We start from the raw sequence: 25,415 nt of genomic DNA, 5'->3' as shown, positions 1-25,415 counted from the left end.
TCTGCTCCCAGCCTCCTTCTCTCTCTGCTCTCTCCCACTTTCTACTCCCCTGACTCTAAGATGATGCCCACCATATATACTCCCCTATACAGTGCACCCGGGATCTACTCTCCCCACCCACACACTACCGGGTTCCCCCTTCCAAGGTGTTCCCTCCCCCCCACTCCAGCCAGGGACAGGGGCAGTTGTGCTCACACCCGGGAGCATTGTCGCCCTGTCCCCCGGAAATGTGATGTAGTGCATGTGGGTGTTAGGGTCCTGAGCCACACTCCATCCTTACCTGGAAGTGAGAGATCACACCTCTGGGTGAGATGCAATACCTCTGTAGCGACCGAACCCTCGGGGCGCTACATCTACATTCTAGAAAGAATTAACATGGTACAGATTTGAAACTGCTTCAAATCTACAACGAAAAACTAAGTGACAAATGCATCAGATTTAAGAAATCTCATTCACTTTGCTAAAATAGTAAAATGGTTCATTTTTTTTTAAGCAAAAAGGTGCGAAAAAAACAAGTGAGAAATGCAGCAAAAATGAAGTGTGAATATACCATTAGGGCCTCAGTGGACATTGACTCAGCACTGTTGCCTTGCAGCGCTGGGGTCCTGGGTTCAGATCCCACCAAGGACAACATCTGCAAGGAGTTTGTATGTTCTCCCCGTGTTTGTGTGGGTTTCCTCCAGGTTCTCCGGTTTCCTCCCACACTCCAAAGACATACTGATAGGGAATTTAGATTGTGAGTCTTAATGGGGACAGTCAGTAGCGTAGCTACCGGGGGAAGGGGCAGAGGGTGTGATCGCCCCATGCTCAGAGGGGCCCCATCCTTAACTACTCTCATACAATTAAGCTCTGCAGTAGAGCAGGGAGACACGATCTCTACCACACTACCACTCTCAGCCATGACAGGATGATGCAATGGCCGAGGCGCCTGTGCATGCACAGGAAGGTCAGGGTCCCGGCACGGTGATGTCATCGCGCCACAACTCTGATGTGCAGTGCATACGCAGGTGTCTCAGCTGTTGCATAATCCTGCCGTGGCTGAGAGCGGTAGTGCAGAGAAATCAATGCGTTGGTCTGCCCGGTGGACTCATCGGGATCCTAGGATTAGGTGAGTATATGATGTTTTTTATTTTACTTAAAACTTTTGGTGGGACTGTGGGGGCATCATGCAGTGTGAGGTATCCTCATACAGTGGGGAGTGGAGCTCTCATACATTTTAGGGGCTACTATGGGGATATTATACAATTTGGGAGCTAATATGGGGCCATCATACAGTATGAGCGCTAATGTGGGGATCAATATACAGTTTGGGAACTATTGTGGGGGCCCCATACAGTATGGGAGCTAATGTAGGAGCCCTTAAAGTGGGGACGACGGTGAGGGCCAATATACAGTGTGAGGGCCATTATACAGTTTCGGTGCCTTTATACAGTGTGAGGACTACTGTGAGGGGCATTATACTCTGTGTTGGGGGAGCAGTGTGAACATCACACTATGTGTAGGGAAGCTATGGCGCATCATTCTGTTTATAGGGGAGCCTTGGGCCCATCATACTGTGTATAGGGGAGCTATGTGCTCATTATATTGCGTATTGCATATTGGGGAGCTGTGGGGGCATTATACTGCATATGGGGAACTGTGCGCCCAGTATACTCTGTATAGGGAGCTGTGGGACATTATACTGGACATAGAGGTGCTGTGTGGGTATTATACAGTATATAGGGTAGCAGTGGGGGCATTATACTGTGTATAGTGAAGCTGTGGGCCCATCATACTGTGTATGGGGGAGCTGTACATGGGGGGACTCAGGGGATATTGTCAAGTGTAGATTTAAGCATTATTATTATAGGGGCACTCAGAATATTCTGACCGTCAAAGGTGCACATGGGGCATTTTTACATTATAGGGACAAAATGTGGACACTGTTTTCTAGGACACATGCACAGGGCATTATAATTTTCTAGGGGGCAATTTTACCATCTAGAGGGCATTTTACTATGTAAGGGGGACAGTGGTGGGCACTATTAGATGGGGCAGTAAGAGGAGCCTGGATTTTGTACCACACAGTAGGTGCAGTTATAGGAACACATATCGCAGCAGTGGTTCAGCAATGGGGTATCAGCAGGATGAGGAATTTGTGCTGGTTGGGAATAGATGGTGATGGTGCTGAAAATGTGGGAAGTCAAATGTGTCTGTCATACGTCTGTCATGAGCCTGTGCTTTGTGGTTGGCTCCTCTTTCCCCAAGCCACAGCATATACACCTTTTCTCCTGGTGTTTAGTTTCAGTTATCCTTGTTTCAGTCTTTTTAGGGTGAAAGGTGCTTTCATTTACTCATTTCTCTGCCCTATCACCTTTTGGGTGCGGCTTTATATACACTGCTCAAAAAAATAAAGGGAACACTTAAACAACAGAATATAACTCCAAGTAAATCAAACTTCTGTGAAATCAAACTGTCCACTTAGGAAGCAACACTGATTGACAATCAATTTCACATGCTGTTGTGCAAATGGAATAGACAATAGATGGAAATTATTGGCAACCACAGACCACATCTCAGTACCAATGCTTTCTGGCTGATGTTTAGATCAATTTTGAATGTTGGTTGTGCTTTCACACTCGTGGTAGCATGAGACGGACTCTACAACCCACAGAAGTTGCTCAGGTAGTGCAGCTCATCCAGGATGGCACATCAATGTGAGCTGTGGCAAGAAGGTTTGCTGTGTCTGTCAGCGTAGTGTCCAGGGGCTGGAGGCGCTACCAGGAGACAGGCCAGTACACCAGGAGATGTGAAGGGGGCTGTAGGAGGGCAACAACCCAGCAGCAGGACCGCTACCTCCGCCTTTGTTCAAGGAGGAACAGGAGGAGCACTGCCAGAGCCCTGCAAAATGACCTCCAGCAGGCCACAAATGTGCATGTGTCTGCACAAATGGTTAGAAACCGACTCCATGAGAGTGGTATGAGGGCCCGACGTCCACAGATGGGGGTTGTGCTCACAGCCCAACACCGTGCAGGACGCTTTGCATTTGTCACAGAACACCAGGATTGGCAAAGTTGCAACTGGCGCCCTTTGCTCTTCACAGATGAAAGCAGGTTCACACTGAGCACATGTGACAGACGTGACAGAGTCTGGAGAGCAGTGGAGAGCGATCTGCTGCCTGCAACATCCCTCAGCATGACCAGTTTGGCAGTGGGTCAGTAATGGTGTGGGGTGGCATTTCTTTGGAGGGCCGCACAGCCCTCCATGTGCTCGCCAGGGGTAGCCTGATTGCCATTAGGTACTGAGATGAGATCCTCAGACCCCTTGTGAGACCATATGCTGATGCGGTTGGCCTTGGGTTCCTCCTAATGCAGGACAATGCCAGACCTCATGTGGCTGGAGTGTGTCAGCTGTTCCTGCAAGATGAAGGCATTGAAGCTATGGACTGGCCCGCCCGTTCCCCAGACCTGAATCCGATTGAGCACATCTGGGACATCATGTCTCGCTCCATCCACCAACGTCACGTTGCACCATAGACTGTCCAGGAGTTGGTGGATGCTTTAGTCCAGGTCTGGGAGGAGATCCCACAGGAGACCATCCGCAACCTCATCAGGAGCATGCCCAGGCATTGTAGGGAGGTCATACAGGCACGTGGAGGCCACACACAATACTGAGCCTCATTTTTACTTGTTTTAAGGACATTACATCAAAGTTGGATCTGCCTGTAGAGTGTTTTTCCACTTTAATTTTGGCGGTGACTCCAAATCCAGGTCTCCATTGGTTAATGGAATTTGATTTCCATTGATGATTTTTGTGTGATTTTGTTGTCAGCACATTCAACTTTGTACAGAACAAAGTACTCAATGAGAATATTTCATTCATTCAGATCTAGGATGTGTTATTTGAGTGTTCCCTTTATTTTTTTTGAGCAGTGTATATTCCCCTGCTGGTATTTCCTGCTGCTGATAGCCTCTTTTGGATGTCCAGCCATACTGCTTTAGTTTAAGCTAGACAGTGAAAATGACAGTAGGTAACCCCTTCCAACTTAAGGTCCAAGAAGGAAATGCACTTGGGATGAAAGTAATGTGTGAAAGAGAGTTATACGCATTTTCATTCATTAAATACAAACATTTTCATTCATGTATTGGACAAAGGCAGGTATGACAAACTGTTTATAGGTAAATTGGAAACATTTTAGGAAACTGTTCTTAGTTTATCTGTGGGGTTTTTTATCATGCAATTAGTTTTAATTGATATTTCCAGTATTATGTAAGGACGTGACGGATGTTTGTACCAAACCAGCCATGAGAAACAAGCAGCTGGTGACTTCTTACACATGTCGATTTTACCGTGATATACACTGAGAATTGCCAGCTGTCCCTATCAGAAGGTTCCCCCAATGAAGGACTTCACAGGTTTGCAAGCTGATATATATATGTCATTATTTACTTTATTTTATACACAATATTCTCATCAGCTCTTTTAAGAGCAACTTCTTCTAGAATGTCTTCTGTGGGGCATCTAATAACCCTGTTGCTTTTTGTCACTACTTCATTAGCTCAAGAAAAAGGTGTGGTACCTGAGGGTAAGTAAAGTCCATAACAACTATAGACACCATTCATCATATACTGTTATACCCACTGAAAACCAGTAATTCCCAGTGGGGTTCAGTGGAAACCTGGTGATCAGTTGGTCCAGTGGAAACCTGGTATCACTTGTGATCCTGGTGATCTGGGGATCTGCATTAGGTTTTGTTTGAGGACTTTACAGATTTGGGCTGACCAATAACTCATTTTAAAAGTATCTTCTAATCTCCAACATCTTGGAATATCTGAAGAATTTGGAGAATAGAGTTTCTCTAAACTCTATTTCGCTAAGCCTACTCCTTCCACTCAAGTCCAAGGGAGTTAGGGCTCCTATTCTTCAGATAGTTGGGGACGATGAAACTCATTCCTACTAAGTGTTTGTGAAATTCAGTAATGAGCAAATGTTTTAGGTAGGTGTGGACAAAAATGCTACAACATAAGAATGCTTTCAAAAATAGAAATATTAATAGTTTAATTTTATTAATTAACAAAGTGCAACGTGAATGAACAAAAAAATAAATCTAAATTGGATCAATATTTGGTGTGATCACTAATTCCCTTCAAAACAGCATCAATTCTTCTGTGTACACCTGCACAGTTTTTTAAGGAAACTGGCAGGGAGGTTGTTCTAAACATCTTGGAGAACTAACCACAGATCTTCTGTGGATGTCGCTTGTGCAAATCCTTTTGTCTCTTCATGTAAACCCAAACAGACTGGATGATGTTGAGGTCAAGGTTCTGTGGAGTCATATCATCACTTCTAGGACTCCTTGTTCTTTTTTAATCAGAAAATCATTTTTAATGACATTTTAATAACAAATTTGATGATATCCTGTTGCAGAACAAATTTGGAGGGTATCAGATGCCTCTCTGTTGTTATTGCATGATGAATAAGTATCTTGGCTTAGCTGAGTTCTGAGTTGATGGCATTGCTAGACAGCTTCCAAATTCAAATGGAAGTAAGCAAGATGTCTTTCATCTGTTGCACTAAGTTTCCTTGTCTGACCACTTTATTTACAGTCTTCACCATTGGCATTTACTTATTGCTTCTTCAGAAGAGCTTGAACAACATCTTGAAACCTCAATCTGCTTTGAAATCTGTTCCTGGGAGAGACCTTGTTGATGCAGTATAACTACCTTGTATCTTGTTGCGGTGCTTAGCCTTACCAGGATGTATGACCTGCGGCATAAAACTATATTCTACAAAGTCACCTTTGAAGCAGAGTTTGGCTGCTCCTCATCCAGTTTTGAGTCTCCTACACAGTTGTTTCTGATAATGACTGTGTTTCAACCTACATATGAAAATGATGATCATTTTCACCTGTTTGGTAATTGGTTACTCATACAACTGAATATAATCCTACAAAATTCCTGACTTTGTGCAAGTGTACCTAGAACAATTGATGCTGTTTAAAAGGTAAAAGTTGGTCACTCCAAATATTGATGTGAGTTAGATTTCTCTTATGTTCATTCAATTTGCATTTGGTTAATGGATAAAAATAAACTATTAACACTTCTATTTTTGAAAGCCTTCTTATTTTTTAGCATTTTTTCCACACTTGCCTAAAATTTTTGCACAGTATCGTTTAGTCAGACTCTCCACCCACCATAAATGTGCTTGTTAGAGTTGGCAAACGGGCATGTTGTTTCTGTTTTGCTGTTAGTTACCCTTGACAAAGTCTGTCTTGGGGTCTCATCAAAGGGGTTGAAATCCCAACTATCCAAGTTCTGTTTTGCCCAAGGTACCATGACCATGGATTAACATTAGGCAAAAATCTAATGACATTGGTCAACTTTATAAAAATCAATAATGTGAGACGTTTCTATGATTGTATAGAAATGTTTTATCTTGGCAACTTAATCATGCCAGATTATTAGGGGATTCCAAATATAAATTAGATAAGGAGTATCCTAGACTGGTTTTATCTCTCTCAAGGAAGATTGTCTGTGGCTCTTAATCTGGACAACTATTGTATTGTTTTTATTATTATTATTATTATTATTATTATTATTTCTATTGCTTTATGTAGCTGTAAAAGCACTGATATATGTGCCACTCAAGTTATTGAATGTGTCAAGAGTTCCAGTATGGAATCATCCATGGTGTTTTATAAGCCCTGGATGATGGATGACCACTGCTCTTAGGGTGTGGGTGTCCACATTGAGGATGAATGGCTGAAGCACTTAGGAAGTCCCCTCATGGGTACTAAACCCAGGAGGATACCAACTAATCCCATGGTTGAGGTTATACGATTTACAAAATGTATATAGAAGGGTTAAAATTATTCTCAGTTATATATTTTGTTTAATATGAGCTAGACTCATGTTATAAGATTTTATGTTTGGTCTAATATTTTCTTATGTCATGCGGTTTTCTGAGAAGTTGTGTGTTATGGGTAGTACACTAGAAAAGGCAGGATAGCTAAAAGTCATCATGACATACTTCTGAGCAGGGGGCGGCTGACAAAACTTCCATTGTAACGTCTGCCTGAGACCACAAGCTCAAAAGACCGCCTTGGGAAGACTTGGCACAAGCCACTCCATCTGGCAGACTACAGAGAAATCCCAATTCTCTTTAACGCCTGTACAGGGATCTGGTTTTATAATAGGACCCAATGGAATGCAAATGGTGGCCCCATAGTAAATTAATGGAGCAGAAGTGCGCATAATCGACCAGCTTTCCATTCACATGGGGGTTCTTCAAATCCTCGGTTCTTAGGGTCGGTCGAGTTCCCAGCACTTGGACCCCCAGCTACTGGGAAGTTATCCTATTAATATGGGATAACTTCTAAACTTTGTACACACCCTTCAACATCCTAACATAGCACCCCATATAATACTCTGTTCATATCTGCACTGTGACTTCCATCTAGAAAGCTAGACCTTGATGAATCAGTCATACAATGGATACTAATGATGCCTGATGGATAGAGGCAGACATACCATTGGAGTGACCTGTACAGCCCCACAGGGGACCAAGAGATGAGGGGCCACTACCACCTCCAAACCAGGTGAAGTTGTGCATTATGATGAGCTATTGGACTGTAAAGGGCCCATATATTGTTCTTGCACAGGGTTCCTCATCTGTCTATGTCCTTTCCTGCTAGTGGAATCCATTGACTCAAAATGTGGCCATTTGGGTTGGTAATGTAGACTAAAAATGTATTCATTCACTTGAATCTGGCTTCCTTCGCAACTGTGAACAAAGTCTAACTCAGTTAATTGACACACAAAGACCCAATATTTATATTGGCCATTTATATGTTAAAGGAATACGATACTTTCAAGTAACTTTTCAGGATAAGCTGTAGTGTGTGTACATGAGGAATACCACTTTTCCTGGCTATTATCTGACTTGTTTTCTGCATTTTCAACAGTTTTTTCCTCTTCATGGTCTATCTCATAATTTGCATTTCATTTGACTCAGAGCTGCTGGGAGAAGACATGATTTCTCCCATATAAATCGCATCAGGACATATGTGATTCCTGCTCTGCATTCCTCCACTATACAAGAGTACTGAGCAGGGTAAATGTGAATCCAGCTGAGGGGTGAGGTAAAAAAAAACTTGTTCGAAAGTTCAGCAAAACCTTCTCTCTCTGCCTGTTTTTTGACTCTGCTCATCACTTCCCCTTCTCTCTTCCCCTCTCCATTGGGTATAATGAGAGGTGATAAATGTGATCCCAAACAATATTTAAAATGTTCCTAAAAAAAGCTTTATCTCAATCCACAAAAAAAGCCCCCACTCAGGTCCGTCATCTGTCAATGGAAATATAGGGGACTTCCACGTTACTGATAGTACAAATGCTCTGGAAAAGCGAAACAGCTTCTCGCCCCCCGAAAGAAATCCAGCGAATTCTGCACTCCCAAATCCAAAAGCCTCCCCTCCTTCTGAGCCCCAGTGTGCCTAAACCGCAGTTAACGTCCACATGTTTGGCATTTCTGTAGCGATGAGAGCCCGCCTAATTTACGGGTGCATGTCTCCAGAAGCACGAGCTGGGCATAACATACTGGTCACTACAATGTACTGGTCACTACAACGGCAGTTTGCAATTTTCACTCAGCCACATCCGCTGCTGCTTGTTTCTGGAAATCATCAATGGAGTAAAAATCGTCACTACACCTTTACATAAGTTCCCAAAGGGGTATAATTTCCAAAATGGGGTTACTTGAGGGGGGATTCTGCTCTTCTAGCACTTATGGGCTCTGTACATGGAGTCTGCAAACTATTCTAGAAAAATCTGTGCTCCAGGAGGAAAATAGTGCTCTGTCCCTTCTGAGGCACACCGTAAGGCTAATCAGTACCAAACAGACACATATGGGGTATTTCTACATTCATCAGAAATTGTGGGACAAATTTTGATGCCATTTTGACCCATTTCAAAGTGTAAAAATGTGAAATCCGGGGCTAAAACAAAATTTTGGTGGTAAAAATGTAATTTTTTTCTTCTCTGCCCAATGGTATAAAATTCTGTGACCCAACTGTGATGTCAATATGATCACTGCACCCCTAGATGAATTAATTGAAAGGTGTATTTTGTAAAATGGGGTCTCGTATGGGGGGGTTCTCCTGTTCTGGCACCTCAGGGGCCCTGACAATGTGATATGGCACCCTCAAACCAGTCCAGCAAATTCTGACCTCAAATAGGGCACTCCTTCTCTTCTGAACTTTGCACAGTGCCCCAAAAGTAGTTTTTGACCACATATGGTGTATCCACAACAAATTTTGGAGTTCATTTTCTGCTGCTATCCTCATAAAAATGAAAAAAATTGAGGCTAAAACAACATTTTTGTGGGAAAAATATTTTTTTTCATTTTCACAACTTTGTAATATTCTGTGAAGCACCTGTGAGTTCAAGGTGCTCACCACACATTTAGATAAATTCCTTGAGGGGTCTATTTTCCAGAATAGTGTCACTTGTGGGGGGTTTCCACTGTTTAGGCACATCAGGGGCTCTTCAAGTGTGACATGGCCTCCGCCAAATATTCCAGCAAATTTTACATTCAAAAAGTCAAATGGTGCTCCTTCACTTCCTAACCCTGTTGTGTGCCAAAACAGTGGTTTTCCCCCAGAAATGGGATATCTGCGTGCTCAGGAGAAATTGCACAACACATTTTGGGGTCCATTTTCTCCTGTTACCCTTGTGAAAATAAAAAAAATTGAGTCTAAAGGAACATTTTTTGAAAAAAAAATCAAATCTTCATTTTTCCCTTTCACATTCCATTAATTCCTGTGAAGCATCTGAAGGGTTAATAAACTTCTTGAATGTGGTTTTGAGCACCTTGAGGGGTGCAGTTTTTAGAATGGTGTCACTTTTGGATATTTTCTGTCATATAGATCCCTCAAAGTCACGTCAAATGTGATGTGGTTCCTAAAAAAAATGGTTTTGTAAATTTTGTTGGAAAAAATGAGAAATCGCTGGTCAACTTTTAACCCTTATAGCTCCCTAACAAAATAAAAAATTGCTTCAAAAATTATGCTGATGTAAAGTAGACATGTGGGAAATGTTATTTATGAACTATTTTGTGTGACATAACTCTCTGATTTAAGGGCATAGAAATTAAAAATGTGAAAATTGCTAATTTTTTTAATTTTTTGCTAAATTTCCGTTTTTTTTACAAATAAACGCAAGTCATATCAAAGAAATTTTACCACTATCATGAAGTACAATATGTCAGGAAAAAAAAATCTCAGAATCAGTGGGATCTGTTGAAGCGTTCCAGAGGTATTACTTCATAAAGTGACTGTGGTCAGAATTGTAAACTATGGCCTGGTCATGAAGGTAAAAACAGGCTTGGGGGTGAAGCGGTTAATAATGAGCCAGGTGAAATAAAAATAACATTTAATACTGTAGTAGCAATATAATACTAATAATACTCTACACAGTAGATTAAGGTTGGAATCAAAACTTGTAGTGGTGACCTGAAAGTGTGGAGAATAATTTATGCTATAGATCGTGAAGATCAGAAAGTCTTCACATGTTTCTAGAAGTTTCATATTCCAGTTTTATTGTATTTCATTAGTAATATCCAGTATTTTAACCAGGAATCTTACTGCACTTTTTTTTCTTCCCTTTGTTTTAGCACGATGTGGAGCCAGCTTTACAGAATCCCATAAACCAGTACAAATCCAAGTTAATGAAAATAATGAGTGCACCTGGAACATAGACAGACCAAACACTGAGACTACGAGAGTCATCTTCTCCATCCTTGAGTAAGATAATAGACTTCTTGCACTTTTTTTATAGTCTTTGGTTTGTAGACTACTAGGATGGCTTTGCAGCCAGTTAGTGGAGAGAACTTTGAGTGATAGACTTGGGAGTCAGCTACATCCAGAAGGTCTGGGAACTAATGGTCATATACTGTAGGTTCAACCAGTGATGGTTAGTAGTGAAGAAACAACAGTTGTGGTAGATCGGCTCACTCGACAGCACACAGAGGGAGATACGGGAACCCTGTCTCTTTAAATTCTTCCCAGGTTTATTATACAGGCAGCATAAACCGTGGTGAAGTAAAAATAAACACGGCCCTTTGGGCAAAAAAGGGAAAGCAAAACAAAGTGGTAGCACAAAACACAGTTCTTGTGGTAGCGGGGATCCACCTGCTCAGAGTTTAGCAAACAAATGGTTCAGCTTTTCCTTGTCAGGACACAAAGCACTAGAGATCCTCCCTCCACACTGAATGATTCAAAAGGCTGGCCATTTATAGCCCAGGCCACACCCTGGGGTGGAGATATGGTGAACAACCTCCCACCCGCTCTACAGCTGTTCACATAAAATGCTAGCCAATTAAAAATGGCCGATTAACAACTCAGCACATAACATGCTGGAGAAAACTTCAAGGTTTCACATCACTGAAGCTAATAACCTCACTGAAACATATCTTCCCTCCAGTACTTTGCCAATGACTTTGTCATACAGTATACAACTACAATACTAGTCTACAGAAGGAGATCTACCTGCTCTTACTCTCTGTCAGCCAATACATGGGCACAAGACTCTGAATAAATTAGAATAAATTGGCCATTGTCCAACATGATCTAACACATTTATGTGAATAGGGCTAAACTGCATTACCAGATAAAGCTGTGGTCGAAGGTGGAGATGTCTTGTAAAAACAAGTGGACTCTTTTATTTAAGGGCTCATTCAGACGTCCGATTTTTCTCGAGTACGAGAAGATCGGACTGATTATTCTTATCAGAGTTTGATCAGAGTGTGGTGCAAGTATCATACATGGCGAAATTAAAAAAAATTCTCACCACCTGCTCTGTTCTGTTGGTCTGTGAAAATCGGACTGCGCTTGGATGTCATCTGGGTGCGGTCCGATTTTTTTCATGGACCCATTGACTTGCATTGCTGACTTTGATCCGACACTTGAACGTAAAAATCTGACATCTGAGTGAGCTCCAACCCTGGAAAATCCATAAAAGTTCTGTAGTATTTGGTTGTGATAATTTACTTATTTTCTTATGTTTTTCTAGATTAAATCCAGGAGCAGATTGTTCCCAAGAAAACATTACTGTCTTTAATGAGAACTTTGATGTTTTGGGAGTCTTGTGCCCAAACTCTCCCAGAATTAATGTATACGAATCTCCAGGCAGTGTGTATATCAGAGTATCCACTGACTCCGCGGCACTTGTGAGGACTGTATATTTCTTGTACTATTCTGTTACTCCAGAAAATGGTAAGAGTCCGATGTTACATGGTAAAAAAAAATATCCCAAAAGACCTGAGAAAAAAAGCTATCATTTCTGTAATCATGTACAGACCATAGATGTAACCATAATATAGCGAGCTCCAGAGAAGTGGTAAGAGAGAGCGCGGTATACACGGAACGAGCAGTTGCTTCTAGACAAAGGATGTCATGATATTGTACTCTCCAACTCTCCAGTTATGTCCGCGAGGCTCCCAATCAAAGGGACCTCTCATATTGTACTCATGGAGTAAGCAGCTCACCAAAAAGGACATAGCATTCAAATTTGTAAAATGTGGAGGTTACTCCAACAGAAAAACTCAGAGGTACTTTAAAGTGGTTGTCCACTACTAGATGATACCCTTCTCAAAGGCTAAAGTTTCCAAGATAAAATAAAAAAAAAATATATGCTTACCTCCCATTCCAGCGATGTCGGTACGAGTGTGTTCTGGCAGTCACGTTACATAATTGTCACATGACCACTGCAGCCCATCAGCGGCTGCTGCAAAGCTCATGTGAGACACAGTGCCATAATCGGTGGAATGGTGCCCGTTCGGGAGATCTTCTTTGTAACACTTATGACGGAGTTGTCCTGTAGTGGACAGTCCTCTGCAAATTTCCCACTGCCCCGTCCCCAATTACAGGATTAAAAATACTTAATGAGTTATTTCAGTATATAAATGATAACTTATCCTCTTGGCTACCTTCATATATTCAGTGCCACAAACTTAGGCCTCATTCACACGTACGAGAAAAACAGACCGATTATTTTGATCAGCGTTGTCCAAATGTCATCAGTTTTTCTTGTATGCGGAGACACTTGGATGTCATCCGAGTGCGGTCTGTTTTTTCCACGAACCCATAGATTTTTTTTTTTTGTATTTGCCTCTTCACATTTTAGCATTCATTGACATAACTGTAGTAGGACTTATATACTACTGGAGAAGCTGGGTTTTTCAAGCTGTATAAGGCTATGTTCACACATCATGTTTTTTTCAGCGTCATTTTTCTGCAGCAAAACCTGATTTCTTGCCAGGAGGTTGTTTAGGATTTTTGTTGCTGTTTTCTTGCTTATTTTCTTTTTTTTTTGGTGCGTTTTCTGGTTTAGGCACAAAAAACGCTGAAAACTTGACACTTGAGTTTTTGGTGCTTTTTTTCAGCGTTTTTTTCACCACCTATTACTTCCAATGGGTGAAAAAACGCTGCTCTATTTTGCAAAAAAACATGCAAAGCACAAAATCCTGAACAAAAAACACAAAACACGATGTGTGCATGAGATTTCTGGAATCTCATAGACTTTACTGGTACTGCAAAACGATGCTGAAAATTTGCATAAAAAAAAAATAATGAAAAAACCATGATGTGTAAACATAGCCTAAGTGTATGTGCACACAACGTCTTTTCCGGGCAGGAGAGTTTGCTGAGTTTTTCCAAGATCGAAGCGCTGGCATTTTTCTCCAGAAGGTTGTTTTTCAGTTTTTGTTTTTTTTTCTTTATTGTTTCCTAAGTGCTTCTTTGACTTTTTGGCCGTTGTCTGGGTTTGTTTTTTGGGGTTTTTTTTAGAATTTTTCTAGTGTTTTCTGGAGTTTTTTTTTTTAACTCCATTCAACAATAAAGAAACTGCTAGCAATTTTTCAGGCAAAAACGCCTACAAAGTGCACAAAAAATAATTCCGGGCGTCTTTTCAGCCCTCGCACTGACTTCTATATTAAAGTATAGAGCAGCAGCAGAGCAGAAGCCGCCTGAAGAATGGTCTCTGCCCAATTCTTTTAACTGCTTGGCAGATATGCTACATGGATCTTTTTTATAGGAAGCAGGGATTTAGAAAACTACTTTTGTCACATTAAATTAATTCTTCTGGTTGTTACAGTGGTGTGGATAATTAATACTTCCGGCTGTACTTTAATGTAGTTGTTTTTTTGTTTCTAATTATAGGGGTTATGCGGGACTTTGATTATTGTTTTCATATGGGGCTAAGAACTTACCAACAGGTACTTGTGAACTACCTGCTCGTTCTGCCCTGTGACGATCTCTTTTGGCTCAGAGCAGTCACGCACTGCTCCTTCGGCGATTCTCTGGCTTCCGGTGACGTTATGTCAGCAGAGCAGCTTCTACTCTTCCACTCTGCTCTGTCGATGGGCTGTTGCTGCAGGTGTAATACTTATTGACAGCCAGCTCCCCTCTGCCCTAGTGCGGAGAGCCAACTGTCAATCAGCATGGCGTTGAAAGTGACTCCCTGTTGAATGAGCAGCCCGAAAGAGAAATATCTGCTCTGTTGAGATGACGTCAAAGGAAGCAGAAAATTCGACAGAGATCATCTCCAGGCAAAACAGGCAGATAGTTGGCAATTACCTGTCGATAAGTCCTTTGTACCATAAGAAAAAAAAAAAAAAGTCCTGAATGACCCCTTCAAGGAGATGCACAGGTTTATTCTCAATCCAGACTTGCCGACTATCGATTATTTGTTTCCTTACTTATTCTGTATTTTCCTTTTCCTTTTCTCTGCTTCTCCTCAGCTATTGACTGTGGAGGAAACCTCAGAGGTTATTCAGGAACCATCTCCAGCCCCAATTATCCGAATCGCCATCCTGACTTTGCATTCTGTTTGTGGCACCTTGAAGTTCCAAAGAATACAAAAGTGAAGCTGTCCTTCAGTGAAATCTTGTAAGTTTCTTTGACAAGCCGTTGCTACGTAATTATGAAAGTAACTTTACTGATGTTTCCGACTCATTTAGGAATCGAATGTTTCTTACTTGCTCAGTCAATAAAAAATATAGAAGAAAGTAATTGATACTCAGTCTCACTGATCTCTTGCCGCTCTCTTTCCGATACTCACGTACTCCCTTCTCGGCATGCCAAAAATGGCCAGAAATACCTGCTCCGAAAACCACCGGCTGAATCGGGCCACTGTTGCAACAAGTGATTAGCTGTGTGGGTGCTTCTGGCCATTTCTGGGGTGATGAGATGGGACCGTTGGGGACTGAAGAAGAGTCAGAACAGAAGCTCCAGTGAATATGTGTAGGGGAGTAGCGACTCTTGATATTTTATGGATCTTAGGACCATTTAAAAAAAAAAATATTGCATATCATCCATTGTGATTAGTGGATTTTTTTTATTGCAATTTTTTGTTTTCTTCTGTTCTTCCAATATAGTATAGAAGTTGATCCCCTCTGTCGTTTTGACTTCATTGCTCTCTATGACGGTCCGGACACTAATTCACCAGTCCTGGATATACTCTGCGGTCGCGCAGTGGCCGAGTTGGAGACGACTTCCAATACTTTGACCTTGTTGTTTAGCGCAGATTATGCAAACTCCTATTTTGGTTTCTCTGTTGATTATTCAGCAATACCTCAATCTAATAACAGTAAGTACAGAGACACTTGTAAATCTATAAATCATGGTGACCTATACGTAGTGCCGATGCTAACATGTAGACTATTACTGGGACAAATGGACCATCTTCATACATGTGAGGTGATACCCCTAGGTATAGGCTCAGATAACAGCGTATGATATATTTCATTTCCCAACTTTACATCTGTAGTAGATGTAAAAAAAAAATTGGGTCACAAAATTCTTGGCTGAAAGTAGTGTCAAAGATATCTCGGTCACAAATTAAAAATAAAAAAACATTTAATAAACTAGATATTTTAGTCCAGATGAAACTGGTGAACTTACTTTGAAAATCCAAATCAGAATAGCTGTATTACAATAACTATTATTATTAATTATTATTATTATTATTGCTAGACAAGAAAGCTTTGAAAAAGAATTATATAGCCATTCTGACACTGATTTTCAAAGTTAGTACACCCGCATCATCAGCTTGTATTGTAAAAATTGGTGGCCAATCAGCTTTAGTTCCTGGGCAAGTCGCTTAATTTACAGGAGGCACAAAGTATATGGAGAACGTTATTACATATGAAGGAAGTTGGATACTAACCAACCCACTCCCCCCACCTCCCAAAGAATGGGGGATACATGTGATTATATATATATATATAAATATATATATATATATATATATATATATCTACTATATAATTGTCTTATCCTGTCTGTCTGTCTGTCCTGGAAATCCCGCGTCGCTCATTGGTCCGGCAGCGGCCAATCAGCGCCGCGGGATTTCTGAAAAAAGATGGCGGCCGTTAGCGGCTCATCTGCCGGACGGAGGTCAGCGGCGATGCAGCGGGGAGATGAGCGGCGCTAGCAGCACAACTAACTCGACCGGCGCCGCTGACTTCCATGCGGCTAACGTCGGAAGATCAGCGGCTTGGCCCGCTGATCTCCCGACAGCAAGTGTGAACGGAAGACCGGGGAGAGGCGCCGCTCCCCGGTCCTCGCTAATACGGAGCCGCACAAGCAGCGCCGCTCCCGGGCCCACACTAATACGACGCTGATTGGTCGCGGTGGCCGGCCACGACCAATCAGCGAGATGGGCGGCAAATTTAAACGCCGCTCTGCTGATTAATCGCGGCCGGCCACCGCGACCAATGAACGAGATGGGCGGCAAATTTAAACGCCGCTCTGCTGATTGGTCACGGTGGCCGGCCGCGACCAATCAGCGAGATGGGCGGCACATTTAAACGCCGCTCTGCTGATTGGTCGCGGTGGCCGGCCGCGACCAATCAGCGATATAGGCTGCAAATTTAAACCCCGCTCTGCTGATTGATCGCGGTGGCCGACCGCGACCAATCAGCGAAATTGGCATCAAATGTAAACACCGCTGTGCTAATTGGTCGCGGCTGCCAGCTGCAACAAATCAGCGATTTTGGCGCCAAATTTAAACACCGCTCTGCTCATTGGTCCCGGCCGCCTTCCGGCCGAGACAAATCAGCGAGATTGCCGGCAAATTTAAACAACGCTCTGCTGATTGGTAGATTTTATCGCCAAATTTAAACAAGCTCTCCGGTCCGCACTAACACAGTTCGCTGATTGGTCGCGGCCGCCACCCGTGACCAATCACCGATATTGCCGCCAAATTTAAACACCGTTTTGCTGATTAGTCGCGGTTGCCGGCTGCGACCAATCAGCAATTTTGGCGCCAAATTTAAACAACGTTCTGCTGATTGCGCCCGGTCGGCCGCATACCTATTCTAGAATACCCGATGCGTTAGAATCGGGCCACCATCTAGTATATATATATATATATATATATATATATATATAATATATATAATTATCTTATCCCGTCTGTCTGTCTGTCCAGGAAATCCCACGTCGCTGATTGGTCCGGCCGCGGCCAATCAGCGACGCGGGATTTCAGAACAAGATGGCGGCCGTTAGCGGCTCACCCTCACACGCTCACCCTCACACGCACACTCACACCCTCACCCTCACCCGCTCACCCTCACCCGCTCACCCTCACACGCTCATCCTCATACGCACACCCTCACACCCTCACGCCCACACCCTCATACGCTCACCCTCAGATGCTCACCCTCACATGCTCCCACCCTCACACGCTCAACCTCACACGCTCACACCCTCACCCTCACACGTTCACCCTCACATGCTCATCCTCACACGCTCACCCTCACAAGCTCACACCCTCACGCTCCCACCCTCACACGCTCATCCTCACACGCTCACCCTCACACGCTCACACCCTCACCCTCACACGTTCACCCTCACACGCTCAACCTCACACGCTCACCCTGAGAGGCTCACCCTCAGACGCTCACCCTCAGACGCTCACCCTCACACGCTCCTACGCTCACCCTCAGACGCTCAACCTCAGACGCTCACCCTCAGACGCTCACCCTCAGAAGCTCACCCTAAGACGCTCACACGCTCACCCTCAGACACTCACCTTCAGACGCTCACCCTCAAACGCTCACCCTCAGACGCTCACTCTCAGATGCTCACCCTCACCCGCTCACCCGCACACGTTCACCCTTAAATGCTCATCCTCACACGCACACCCTCACACGCTCACCCTCACACGCTCACACGCTCACCCTCACACACACCCTCAACCGCACATCCTCGACCGCACACCCTCAACCGCACACCCTCAATCGCACACCCTCACCCTCAGACGCTCACCCTCAGATGCTCACCCTCAGGCGCTCACCCTCAGAAACTCACCCTCAGATGCTCACCCTCAGATGCTCACACGCTCACCCTCAGACGCTCACCCTCACACGCTCATCCTCACATGCTCATACGCTCACCCTCACACGCTCATCCTCACACGCTCCCACCCTCACATGCTCATACGCTCACCCTCACACGCTCATCCTCACACGCTCACCCTCACACGCTCACCCTCACCCGCTCACCCTCACCCGCTCACCCTCACACGCTCACCCTCACACGTTCACCCTCACACGTTCACCCTCACATGCTCACACCCTCACCCGCTCACACCCTCACACGCTCACCCTCACACGTTCACCCTCACATGCTCATCCTCACATGCTCACACTCTCACACCCTCACACGCTCACCCTCACACGCTCACCCTCACACGCTCACCCTCACCCTCAACCGCACACCCTCACCCTCAGAAGCTCATCCTCAGACGCTCACCGTCAGACGCTCACCCTCAGATGCTCACACACTCACCCTCAGACGCTCACCCTCAGACGCTCACCCTCAAACGCTCACCCTCAGACGCTCACCCTCTCACCCTCACACGCTCACCCTCATACGCTCACCCTCACACGCTCCCACTCTCACACGCTCATATGTTCACCGTCACACGCTCACCCTCACATGCTCACCCTCACGGTCAGACGCTCGTCCTCAGACGCTCAACCTCAGACGCTCACACGCTCACCCTCAGACGCTCACCCTCAGATGCTCATCCTCAGACGCTCACCCTCAAACGCTCACACGCTCACCCTCAGATGCTCACCCTCTCACGCTCACCCTCTCACCCTCACACGCTCACCCTGTCACCCTTACACGCTCACCCTCAGACGCTCCCACCCTCACACGCTCATAAGCTCACCCTCACACGCTCATAAGCTCACCCTCACACGCTCACCCTCACACGCTCACCCTCACACGCTCACCCTCACCCTCAGATGCTCACACGCTCACCCTCACACGCTCACCCTCTCACCCTCACACGCTCACCCTCAGACGCTCCCACCCTCACACGCTCATACGCTCACCTTCACATGCTCACCCTCACACGCTCACCCTCAGATGCTCACACGCTCACCCTCAGACGCTCACCCTTACACCCTCACACGCACACCCTCAACCGCACACCCTCAACCACACACCCTCAACCTCACACCCTCAGACGCTCACACGCTCACCCTCAGACGCTCACCCTTTCACGCTCACCCTCTCACGCTCACCCTCACACGCTCACCCTCACATACTCCCACCCTCACACGCTCATACGCTCACCCTCACACACTCATCCTCACACGCTCACCCTCACCCTCACATGCTCATCCTCACACGCTCACCCTCACATGCTCACAACCTCACACGCTCACACCCTCACACACTCACCCTCACACGTTCACCCTCACACGTTCACCCTCACAGGTTCACCCTCACACGCTCACACTCTCAGACGCTCACACGCTCACCCTCTCACCCTCACCCTAAGACGCTCCCGCCCTCACACGCTCATACGCTCACCCTCACACGCTCACCCTCACCCTCAGACGCTCACCCTCAGACGCTCACCCTCAGATGCTCACCCTCAGACACTCACACGCTCACCCTCAGACGCTCACCCTCAGACGCTCACCCTCAGACGCTCACCCTCACACGCTCCCACTCTCACACGCTCATACGCTCACCCTCACACGCTCACCCTCACCCTCAGACGCTCACACGCTCACCCTCAGACGCTCACCCTCAGATGCTCATCCTCAGACGCTCACCCTCAGATGCTCACAAGCTCACCCTCAGATGCTCACCCTCTCACGCTCACCCTCAGACGCTCACCCTCTCACCCTTACACGCTCACCCTCAGACGCTCCCACCCTCACACGCTCATAAGCTCACCCTCACACGCTCATAAGCTCACCCTCACACGCTCACCCTCACACGCTCACCCTCACCCTCAGACGCTTACCCTCAGATGCTCACACGCTCACCCTCACACGCTCACCCTCTCACCCTCACACGCTCACCCTCAGACGCTCCCACCCTCACACGCTCATACGCTCAGCCTCACACGCTCACCCTCACCCTCAGATGCTCACACGCTCACCCTCAGACGCTCACCCTTACACGCACACCCTCAACCGCACACCCTCAACCACACACCCTCAACCTCACACCCTCCGACGCTCACCCTCAGACGCTCACACGCTCACCCTCAGACGCTCACCCTTTCATGCTCACCCTCTCACGCTCACCCTCACACGCTCACCCTCACATACTCCCACCCTCACACGCTCACCCTCACACGCTCATCCTCACACGCTCACTCTCACCCTTACACTCTCATCCTCACACGCTCACCCTCACCCTCACATGCTCATCCTCACACGCTCACTCTCACATGCTCACACCCTCACACTCTCACACCCTCACACGCTCACACTCACAAGTTCACACTCACACGTTCACCCTCACATGCTCATCCTCACAGGCTCACACTCTCACACGCTCACACCCTCAGACGCTCACCCTCAGACGCTCACCCTCAGACGCTCACACGCTCACCCTCACCCTCAGACACTCAGACGCTCACCCTCAGACGCTCAGATGCTCACCATCAGACGCTCACCCTCGGATGCTCACCCTCAGACGCTCACCCTCACACGCTCACCCTCACACGCTCACCCTCACCCCCTCATCCTCACACGCTCACCCTCAGACGCTCACCCTCAGACGCTCATCCTCACACGCTCACACTCTCACACGCTCACACTCTCAGACGCTCACCCTCAGACGCTCACCATCAGACACTCACACGCTCACCCTCTCACCCTCACCCTCAGACGCTCCCGCCCTCACACGCTCATACGCTCACCCTCACACGCTCACACGCTCACCCTCACGCGCTCACCCTCAGATGCTCACCCTCAGACGCTCATCCTCAGACGCTCACACCCTCACACGCTCACACCATCACACGTTCACCCTCTCACGCTCATCCTCACATGCTCACACCCTCACACGCTCACACCCTCACACGCTCACCCTCACACGCTCACCCTCACACGCTCACCCTCACCCTCAACCGCACACCCTCACCCTCAGACGCTCACCCTCAGACGCTCACCCTCAGACGCTCACCCTCAGAAGCTCACACGCTCACCCTGAGAGGCTCACCCTCAGACGCTCACCCTCAGACGCTCACACTCAGACGTTCACCCTCAGACGCTCACACGCTCACCCTCACCCTCAGACGCTCACCCTCAGACGCTCAGACGCTCACCCTCAGACGCTCACCCTCAGATGCTCACCCTCAGACGCTCACCCTCAGACGCTCACCCTCACACGCTCACCCTCACACGCTCACCCTTACACGCTCACCCTCACCCCCTCATCCCCACACGCTCACCCTCAGACGCTCACCCTCAGACGCTCGTCCTCACACGCTCACACTCTCACACGCTCACACTCTCAGACGCTCACCCTCAGACGCTCACCCTCAGACACTCACACGCTCACCCTCTCACCCTCACCCTCGGACGCTCCCGCCCTCACACGCTCATACGCTCACCCTCACACGCTCACCCTCAGACGCTCACCCTCAGACGCTCACCCTCAGACGCTCACACCCTCACACGCTCACACCCTCAAACGTTCACCCTCTCACGCTCATCCTCACACGCTCACCCTCACATGCTCACACCCTCACACGCTCACACCCTCACACGCTCACCCTAACCCTCAACCGCACACCCTCACCCTCAGACGCTCACCCTCAGACGCTCACCCTCAGACGCTCACACGCTCACCCTGAGAGGCTCACCCTGAGAGGCTCACCCTCAGAAGCTCACCCTCAGACGCTCACCCTCAGATGCTCACCCTCACACGCTCACCCTCAGATGCTCACCCTCAGACGCTCACCCTCAGACCCTCAGACGCTCACCCTCAGACCCTCAGATGCTCACCCTCAGACGCTCACCCTCAGACACTCACACGCTCACCCTCTCACCCTCACCCTCAGACGCTCCCGCCCTCACACGCTCATACGCTCACCCTCACACGCTCACCCTCAGACGCTCACCCTCAGACGCTCACACCCTCACACGCTCACACCCTCAAACGTTCACCCTCTCACGCTCATCCTCACACGCTCACCCTCACATGCTCACACCCTCACACGCTCACACCCTCACACGCTCACCCTCACCCTCAACCGCACACCCTCACCCTCAGACGCTCACCCTCAGACGCTCACCCTCAGAAGCTCACACGCTCACCCTGAGAGGCTCACCCTGAGAGGCTCACCCTCAGACGCTCACCCTCAGATGCTCACCCTCAGATGCTCACCCTCACACGCTCACCCTCAGATGCTCACCCTCAGATGCTCACCCTCAGACCCTCAGACGCTCACCCTCAGACCCTCAGATGCTCACCCTCAGACGCTCACCCTCAGACCCTCAGACACTCACCCTCACCCTCACACGCTCACCCTCACACGCTCACCCTCACCCCCTCATCCTCACACGATCACCCACACACGCTCACCCACACATGCTCACACTCACACGTTCACCCTCACACCCTCACACGTTCACCCTCACACGCTCATCCTCACACGCTCACCCTCACATGCTCACACCCTCTCACGCTCACACCCTCACACCCTCACACGTTCACCCTCACACGCTCATCCTCACACGCTCACCCTCACATGCTCACACCCTCACATGCTCACACCCTCACATGCTCACCCTCACACGCTCACCCTCACCCTCAACCGCACACCCTCACCCTCAGACTCTCACCCTCAGACGCTCACCCTCAGACGCTCACCCTTGAAGCTCACACGCTCACCCTGAGAGGCTCACCCTTAGAGGCTCACCCTCAGACGCTCACCCTCAGACGCTCATCCTCAGATGCTCACCCTCACCCTCACACGCTCACCCTCAGACGCTCACCCTCAGACGCTCACCCTCAGACCCTCAGACGCTCACCCTCAGACCCTCAGATGCTCACCCTCAGACCCTCGGACGCTCACCCTCAGACGCTCACCCTCAGACCCTCAGACGCTCACCCTCAGACCCTCAGACGCTCACGCTCAGACGCTCACCCTCAGGCGCTCACCCTCAGATGCTCACCCTCACATACTCCCACCCTCACACGCTCATACGCTCACCCTCACACGCTCATCCTCACACGCTCACCCTCACCCTCACATGCTCATCCTCACACGCTCACCCTCACATGCTCACACCCTCACACGCTCACACCCTCACACGCTCACCCTCACACGCTCACCCTCACTCGCTCACCCTCACACGCTCACCCTCACCCCCTCATCCCCACACGCTCACCCTCAGACGCTCACCCTCAGACGCTCGTCCTCACACGCTCACACTCTCACACGCTCACACTCTCAGACGCTCACCCTCAGACGCTCACCCTCAGACACTCACACGCTCACCCTCTCACCCTCACCCTCAGACGCTCCCGACCTCACACGCTCATACGCTCACCCTCACACGCTCACCCTCACGCGCTCACCCTCAGACGCTCACCCTCAGACGCTCACACCCTCACACCCTCAAACGTTCACCCTCTCACGCTCATCCTCACACGCTCACCCTCACATGCTCACACCCTCACACGCTCACACCCTCACACGCTCACCCTCACCCTCAACCGCACACCCTCACCCTCAGACGCTCACCCTCAGACGCTCACCCTCAGACGCTCACCCTCAGAAGCTCACACGCTCACCCTGAGAGGCTCACCCTGAGAGGCTCACCCTCAGACGCTCACCCTCAGACGCTCACCCTCAGACGCTCACCCTCACACGCTCACCCTCAGACGCTCACCCTCAGACCCTCAGACGCTCACCCTCAGACCCTCAGATGCTCACCCTCAGACGCTCACCCTCAGACTCTCAGACGCTCACCCTCAGACGCTCACCCTCACCCTCACACGCTCACCCTCACACGCTCATCCTCACACGCTCACCCTCACCCCCTCATCCTCACACGATCACCCACACACGCTCACCCACACATGCTCACACTCACACGTTCACCCTCACACCCTCACACGTTCACCCTCACACGCTCATCCTCACACGCTCACCCTCACATGCTCACACCCTCTCACGCTCACACCCTCACACGCTCACACCCTCACACGTTCACCCTCACACGCTCATCCTCACACGCTCACCCTCACATGCTCACACCCTCACATGCTCACACCCTCACACGCTCACCCTCACACGCTCACCCTCACCCTCAACCGCACACCCTCAGACGCTCACCCTCGAAGCTCACACGCTCACCCTGAGAGGCTCACCCTTAGAGGCTCACCCTCAGACGCTCACCCTCAGACGCTCATCCTCAGACGCTCACCCTCACCCTCACACGCTCACCCTCAGACGCTCTCCCTCAGACACTCACCCTCAGACCCTCAGACGCTCACCCTCAGACCCTCAGACGCTCACCCTCAGACCCTCGGACGCTCACCCTCAGACGCTCACCCTCAGACCCTCAGACGCTCACCCTCAGACGCTCACGCTCAGACGCTCACCCTCAGGCGCTCACCCTCAGATGCTCACCCTCACATACTCCCACCCTCACACGCTCATACGCTCACCCTCACACGCTCATCCTCACACGCTCACCCTCACCCTCACATGCTCACCCTCACCCTCACAAACTCACACCCTCAAACGCTCACACGCTCATCCTCACACGCTCACCCTCACATGCTCACACCCTCACACGCTCACACCCTCACACGCTCACCCTCACACGTTCACCCCCACACGTTCACCCTCACACGTTCACCCTCACATGCTCATCCTCACACGCTCACACTCTCACACGCTCACACCCTCAGACGCTCACACGCTCACCCTCTCACCCTCACCCTCAGACGCCCCCGCCCTCACACGCTCACCCTCACATGCTCACCCTCACACGCTCACCCTCAGACGCTCACCCTCAGACGCTCACCCTCACCCTCAGAGGCTCACCCTCAGACGCTCACCCTCAGACACTCACACGCTCACCCTCAGATGCTCACCCTCAGA

At 48.1% G+C, this 25,415-nt stretch overlaps 1 protein-coding gene across 2 annotated transcripts in view; it reads left to right on the top strand.

Annotated features, from left to right (window-relative positions):
- Positions 1 to 25,415, top strand: part of CUZD1 (CUB and zona pellucida like domains 1) — an 85,845-nt gene that overhangs the window by 11,850 nt on the left and 48,580 nt on the right. Inside the window, exons 1-5 of one of the 2 annotated variants that reach the window (XM_073685154.1) lie at positions 4,417 to 4,564; positions 10,648 to 10,777; positions 12,045 to 12,247; positions 14,773 to 14,920; positions 15,409 to 15,620. In XM_073685154.1, the coding sequence (XP_073541255.1) occupies positions 4,483 to 4,564; positions 10,648 to 10,777; positions 12,045 to 12,247; positions 14,773 to 14,920; positions 15,409 to 15,620 (775 nt within the window). In that variant the 5' untranslated portion in view covers positions 4,417 to 4,482. Of the gene's footprint in view, positions 1 to 4,416; positions 4,565 to 10,647; positions 10,778 to 12,044; positions 12,248 to 14,772; positions 14,921 to 15,408; positions 15,621 to 25,415 lie in introns of those variants that run through there. The other variant, XM_073685153.1, reaches the window with a different exon arrangement.

Source organism: Phyllobates terribilis, unplaced genomic scaffold (assembly GCF_046119375.1).
Source record: "Phyllobates terribilis strain yellow unplaced genomic scaffold, ASM4611937v1 Scaffold_5__5_contigs__length_657084704, whole genome shotgun sequence".
Taxonomy (NCBI): domain Eukaryota; kingdom Metazoa; phylum Chordata; class Amphibia; order Anura; family Dendrobatidae; genus Phyllobates; species Phyllobates terribilis.
This window is presented reverse-complemented; position numbering and strand designations above follow the sequence as displayed.